Source organism: Terrapene carolina, unplaced genomic scaffold (genome assembly GCF_002925995.2).
Source record: "Terrapene carolina triunguis isolate 2854851 unplaced genomic scaffold, T_m_triunguis-2.0 Scaffold22, whole genome shotgun sequence".
In the NCBI taxonomy this organism is placed as follows: domain Eukaryota; kingdom Metazoa; phylum Chordata; order Testudines; family Emydidae; genus Terrapene; species Terrapene triunguis.
This window is the reverse complement of record NW_020664373.1, coordinates 20,094,320-20,101,387: the sequence shown is the minus strand read 5'-3', so window position 1 is coordinate 20,101,387 and position 7,068 is coordinate 20,094,320. Positions and strand designations below refer to the sequence as shown.

The window sequence follows — 7,068 nt, the reverse complement described above, 5'->3', positions numbered from 1 at the left end:
CATTGCTACACGTATTCAAAGACTAGGTATTTACAGAAGTTAGTGTGGACAAAGTACATTCAAGTGACATAAGGACTGAGTGAATAGATTATGGGTATGAAGGGAGGTTATATATTTCCATCAATGCATCAGACTCCCATGAATATCAAATCAGTTATACAAGCACCAATGGGAAAATACATTCCTCAGTGAACATTTAAAAAGCAGATGTTTTCAGACTTCATTGCACTTGATAATAAAAAGGCAGTTTATATTAAATACATGTTCAGACCTGAACTTTTATGCAGCTCCAATACTTCATATTCTCTACTAGCTCCTCCTTTACAGTTTATGGAAGAAATAAAGCTGTATTAAAGAATGATTGCTTTTGCATAAAACAGACCAGGAGAGATCTTTTGAACACAAAAGCACTCCCTTTAGCTCCTAGTGCACCTATGCGAAACATTCAAAATAAATGACAGGAGAGTTCCCACACTGACCCTCCTCCTCAGTGTCACTGTAACGTTAGTATCATTTTGCTTATGCAGAAACATTTTCTCTGCCCTACCAAATAAACTTTTAAGTAATGTATGCTGCTACTGTCAGATTGTCACTATGCAAATAGGAAAAGTGAGAAGAACCTATAATCATTTTAGATGACTATCTGTTCAGATATACAGGGTCTAAACTTTTAAGTGGACTGAAAACAATTTCTAAATTTGTGGCTTAGACCTTAAGTGCCTAGTTATGGATACTCAAGTTTGTGTATCCCAAAGCTTTGGATTTGGGCTTGCAATCACCACAATTCAAGACACAAAACAAGCTCACTGTGAAGTAAAAACATGGTCATGCAAATTCAGAAGCAGCTTTTGGTCCCTAAGATACAATAAATGTGATCAAGAACAGAAAGTGATGAGGGAGAACAACTTATTTAGAGTGGATCCTGTTTTGTAAACAGCAATAGCTGCATCTTTCTAAAGTTTTGTGCATCATGTAGTATCCTAAACTGGGATGAGAAAAGACCAAATGCAGCACTGGACAACAAGGGTCAATACATCCCTTTAACTGTAAGGGCTACTGGCTGTTAAGGACTACGAGGCTCCCTTGTGGCCAGTGTAAAATCTGGCTTTTAAAACAATGCAAACGTACAAAAATGGCCTTTACCAAAAAAAAAAAAAAAAGTTGATTTTGCCTACCCCCTCCCAAGAGAGACAGTTAGGATGTAGTGTCTTAAATAGTTCTTATCAATGATCATTCCATGAATTTATGCAAGAGACAATAAAACAAACCTCATTTAATGTTTTGATGAATATTTAAGAAGAGTCTGCAGACATTACCAGCAGATATTAAAGTGCCCGGTATGGATTATACATTGCATTAGTGTTAAAAAAACAAACAAACAAAAAAACCAACAAAACTATACCAATAGAGATGTTTCAATCCAATGGCCACTGAACAAAAAATGCTTTTAGAAACCATAGAAATATAACTACGCTAATAGTTACAGCAGCTGGGAAATAATTGTACTGTTCTATGACTTTTTATAGTGCATTATAATAAAGTACCAACAATAAGAAAGGCTACAACTTCTATTTATGGCACGTCCTCAAACAAAGTTAGGACCTATGGACCTTGAAAGGCTACTTAAAGGAGGGGATCAGGGAGGAGAAAAGAAGGGCATATTTGTGTGTGTGTGGGGGGGGGAGGGCGGGAAGCTTAGTTTCCTTATTTCAGGTTAGAAATCCATCGTCTTGGATGTCTCTCTAGGTCAGACAACAGATGGGATTATAAATTAACTAATCATACAAACAGTGCCATCATATTGGGAGATAACTGGATTCTTCTCTCTTCGTACATAAACCAAACAGGCTGTATTCCGGTAATCCATTAAGTAGCCTCATTTGTCAATTCCTTAAACAGAAAAGATTATGCATCAGAAGTACAGAATGTACCATAAAACATATCTTTATAACATGGAATCATTCAGTTATGCTATAAAAGGAATATGCCATAATTTTTACTAGCTCTTAGCCAATTTACAAAAATGAGGCTATAACTAGATGTTTCACATGGCAAATACATACAGTGGAGTCGCATCTTACGCGGGGGTTAGGTTCTAAAGTCAACGCGTAAGGTGAAAATCACGTACAATCAAAATTACCCTTGAAAATCCCTTAAATCGCCCATAAAGTACAGTATACTCAGAGGTGAAAGTAAGCCGGTACGGTGTACCAGCAAGAACCAGTATGCGATGCCGGACCAGACCGGCTTCCCCGGTTGGCGATTTAAAGGACCCGGGGTTCCCTGCAGTGGCTGGAGCCCTGGGCCTTTTAAATCACCTCCTGAACCCTGCTGCCAGAGCCCCGGGGTAGAGGCTGCAGGGCTCCGGCGGTGATTTAAAGGGCCCGGGGCTTGGGCCACTGCGAGGAGCCCGGCCCTTTAAAGCGCCGCCCAAGCCCTCCTGCCACTACCCCGGGGCTGCGGCAGCCAGGCTCAGGCAGCGCTTTAAAGGGCCCGGGGCTCCCCGCAGCCAGAGCCCTGGACCCTTTAAAGCGCCGCCGGAGCCCAGCTGCTGGAGCCCCGGGGTAGCGGCGGCAGGGCTCCTGCAGTGATTTAAAGGGCCCGGGACACCAGCTGCTGCAGGCAGGCCCGGGCCCTTTAAATCGCCAGCCTGGGGAAGCCGGTCCGGTCCGGCACGGCGTACCAGCTCTTGTCGGTACGCCATACCGGACCGTACTGGCTTACTTTCACCTCTGACAGTATCTTTAAACACTAGAACCTCACTCAGCACGGCGAGATGCTCACACTATGAGGCGCACCTGGGAACTGAGACAGATTGAGGGAACAGCAGATTCACGTCTCCCATCTCACGCTCACTCTGGGGCATATGCTCACTGAGTGGAATGGTGGGTGGAATCATTATTTTTCTCTCTTTTTTTTTTGTCGAGCGCGTATTGTTGAATTCGCGTAAGTTAAATGTGCGTATGATGCGACTCCACTGTACTGTTGTAACTCACTATGCCCCAGAGCTTGGGCTGCGTCTCTTGTTGTGTGGTGGAGGAGAGGAGACAACACACAAGATGGATAAAAGCCTTTAACACCACATGGAGGGGATGACATGGGATGCTCTTGAAATGGGGATCAGCTTTTCCACAGTTAAAATCCTAATTTAGCCAATTTGCACAAATTTTTCTGCATTTCGTGGTGGGTGCTGTAATGCCCATCTGTACTAGTTTGCAATTTCATAGCCATCTCTGTGGTTGAATGCAGTAGCCACCAGAACACCCAGCAATTTAAGAGACAAAAGGTGAGGAAGAATGTCTCATCCATGCGCAATAGCACGGGAATTTAGGTAGGCAGAATTATATGACATGTTTTGGAACATGGCCTCATCAGCAGGGCTGATGCCGCCTTTTGTGGGATCTTAACTAGATGCAGCCAACCCCTCTGTTTTATACCATCTTTCAGAGGAAGAAACTTGGACAGCACAATGCACCATGCAGAGACGTTGCTTCAGTTCCAACTCTAAGGAAAGAATGCCAATTTTCGCCAAAATAAGAAAATCACTACAAGAAATAATTAGTGCAACTTCAAATAACACCCAAGGTTTTATTTTATTTTATATTTGGTTAGAGATCTCACATCAAGTGAGAAGTCAAACAGCTAAGCTTAAAAAAATAAATCTAATGAGATCGCAGCACCAGGACTCAGCATACTGCATAAGTTACAATGAAAACATTGGTTATTAGATGCACCATTATTTTTTTTTGCCCTGGAGCAAAAGGTCATACTCTGAGGTCTTTAGGTGTTAATAATTAAGTGATTCCTGTTTGATTTCTGGTACAGTGAAACGCAGCGATGAAGTTACTAAGTTAAGGACAATTTACAATTTGGCAGCTGGTGTATAAATGGCCTTGCTGCACTAGTGCTCCAGATACTGTACTAGCAAGGAGAGAGATTCTTTTCCCCCTGCAGTAGCTCTAGCATCACAACTTGCCCAGAAGGCACATAATTAACAACTGTGTTGTTGCCTGGTGCTGATTCACTGCATACAAGACAGGAAATTTAACCCTCTGTTAAATTAAGTAAATTATCTTCTAATTGACACTGCAGCTCCAATGCAGTCATCAAGACTCAAATGAGTCACTGGGGTTACACTGCTGTAAATAAGAAAGAATATAACCAAATGTGACTGTTTTAGGAGGGAAGTACCTTCTAATTAAGGGATTTTTTCCTTTTGAGTTTGTTAACCAGTTTCAATTTTATATTTTTCCCCCTGAAGCCTACCATGTAAATAATACATTAAAAGCCCATCTGTGCATGCTTGCCTTAATTTCTTTTCAAAACCTCTGCTATATTTTTAAGTTTGTCTTTAGTTAGTGAACCCTCACCTCATGATAACTTGAAAACAAGGAGGAACATGATCTGAAGGTCAGAGTGATTCAGAGATTTTGTTTTCCCAGGCCTTTATTCCTGCAGGTGTCATGTGAGAGCTGACAAGACTTAGTTTTAGTGGGTGGGGAGGAATTAAGATTGACATTGGTTCCAAGCATGAGAGTTTAGATATGGACTTACATTACTGGAGAAAGCATTTTTAAACAAATAAACCCAACATTTTGAAAAATAATAATCATAACAAACAGAAGTGGGCAAAGTATTAACTTGCTTCCTAATGTCAAATTTCATATTGTTGCAGGGGTCCCATGTGTGGTCAGGAATCAGTACTGCAATTAAAACTGAAGAGTTTTCTCATTAAGCTTGTTAAAAATTTACCTATTTGTATAAATTTGTTTTTATAAAGTACTGACTTGTAACTGGGTTTTCCAGCCAGGGCCCTCCTTCGAGTGCTGCACTATCCACTTAAGCAGTAGCTCATCAACCTCACTTTCAGATATGTTCCAGAGTTAGTAAATCAAAGGCAAGTCTCTCAATTTGATTTTTACCATAAAACTTTCTGACAAGTGCAGGCCACACACAGTCTTTAAAGACCATGGGAAAAAAAGTAGCATTGAACAGTATGAGCAACAGACTGAATTGAAACAAATTATTTTCAGATCATTAGAAAAGTGTTCCAGAGTCATTAAGGGTTTGGGTCAGTGTTTCAGAAACACTGTTTCAGAAATTTATGGCCACTGTGCTGTTAAGTTATCTGCTTCAGGCTGACAACTTGCCTTTTGTATTTTTTTTTTAAAACAAAAAGCTCAAAATAAGCCACGTGGGTCTCTATATTGTAAGAATGCAAAATAATGTATATAAATAAGACATTTGTGTTTCTGCTATTCAAATACACTATTTTTAAACCTTGTTGATCTACAGTTAACTTCCTTTTAAACAAAAGATCAACTGTGACTGAAAATAAATATTTACTGCACATGCACACAATTCTTCCCATTTAAAAAAAGTTTTTTTTTTTTTTTTAAATGCATAGGCCTACTAGGCTCTCTTCTCTTTATACACACGGACAAGTCTAGTTAGTTATATTGGAGGATGCAAAGTGTATATGAGCAAAATTATGAAGCTGTTTAGTTTGCTAAGTCTGTACAAATAGACCAATAGTTCCAAGTGGATCAGAACAGAAAACATATTCAAATTGTTTGAACTCCTATATCTCTTGCAAGGAGAGCTGAAAATACATTTGCCTTTTATGACTTTAAGCAAGGCCCTCAATGTAGTTTAAATGAAAAGAAGTACAGGACACAGGCTAAAATGCTTATTTTAACTCTCAGTTATGCCATGCTACTGCAGAGAATATGATCCTCTGTCAGCGTGCTTCAAAGGGTACATCTTGTATACTGGATGTACAAATCAAATAAAAAAAAAAGCACCATTGACTATACAGTCCAAGTTTGTATGCAGAATTCTGCATAAAAACTTACAGCACAATGGGATGAGTTCCAGCATTCACCTGAATTTTCTTACTAACTATAGTCTTAATTCCCACGCTTCACTTTTCTTTGTGTGCATGAGTACAAAGAGCACTGAAAACTTTCTTGTTGAGAACAAAAGGAAGATAAAATACATTTAAACTAGTGTAGAGACCTTGTAGAATTATCTAGTCCAAATAACTAACCTGAGATGTACTTTGCTCCGATTAACATTATCATGCTACTCACTATATAAAAACCCAAAGGCAGACTAGAGAAGATACTAGAGTCACCTGATATCATCCAGTAGAAGGAGTTTCCAGTCAAGCAAATCAAAAGAGAAATATATATAAATTGCAATATTTGTGTTAAGAATCTCATGAACAGCAAAAAAGTTACAAAAAAAGAGTAGTAACATCTGCAAAAATGTTATTAAAAGTGTTACATGCACACCATATAGAAATAAGCCCAAGCCATATACATTTGAATCTGGATCCAGAATCCTCTAGCTTTCAAAGTTATTAGGTAGAGCCCATCTCTAATATTATTCAGCATAAAGCAACAAGCAACAAGCAGAAAGCAAGTGCAACAATTCCATTGTGTGCTTTAAATCTCTCTCCTTCCCCAAATAAATTTATTATAATCCTAATTTGAGTAGTCTAGCTCAAACATGGTCAGAAATACTTTCATTGATCTTAGGCCAGTGCTACATTTACATTACTAACATGGGTTGAAAATGTCTTTTGCATGGAGCTTGAGTTACAACTTCTCTCTCCCCCTCTGAGGACGGGTTGCCCTTTCACTGAGAGAGGGCAGCATGCTGCATGGACCATTTCTATTGCTCATTTAGCTCAGATCAAAATCAGCCTTATTTTATAGGCCTGAATCTAGACTATTCTTAATTAGTGGATGATTACACTCCAAATCCGGCAACAGCAGTGGGACAGCTTTTGTTTAAATTGAACTTGCTAATACCACATAGTATGAAATGATATGCTACTTTAAAAATGTAGCTACTGTTTAGTTGTTCAGAAAGTTGTTGCTTTCTCTGTATGGGGCATATAGTAAGTCCCATGTTATTTTTACTTCATAAAAATTAGTACATGGATTCTCAACCTGTGGGTCACAATTCAGGTTTCAAGGAGTTGTGACCACCTTCCTCTCACACCTACTCCCCCCCTCCCCCTTTTTTTTTTTTTTTTTTTTTTTTTTTTTTTTTTTTTTT

The 7,068-nt window shown here is 39.2% G+C and overlaps 1 protein-coding gene across 3 annotated transcripts in view; it reads right to left on the bottom strand.

Moving 5' to 3' along the window:
• Nucleotides 1-1,362: 1,362 nt before the first annotated feature.
• The window catches only part of LOC112107598 (glycerol kinase), a 42,154-nt gene continuing 36,448 nt past the window's right edge, over nt 1,363-7,068 (bottom strand). For 2 of the 3 annotated variants that reach the window (XM_024201365.3, XM_024201366.3), the window contains 2 exons: nt 6,050-6,136; nt 1,363-1,890 (listed from right to left, as the gene is read on the bottom strand). In XM_024201365.3, coding sequence (XP_024057133.1) covers nt 1,877-1,890; nt 6,050-6,136 — 101 coding nt within the window. In that variant the 3' untranslated portion in view covers nt 1,363-1,876. The remainder of the gene's footprint in view (nt 1,891-6,049; nt 6,137-7,068) is intronic. The other variant, XM_024201370.3, reaches the window with a different exon arrangement.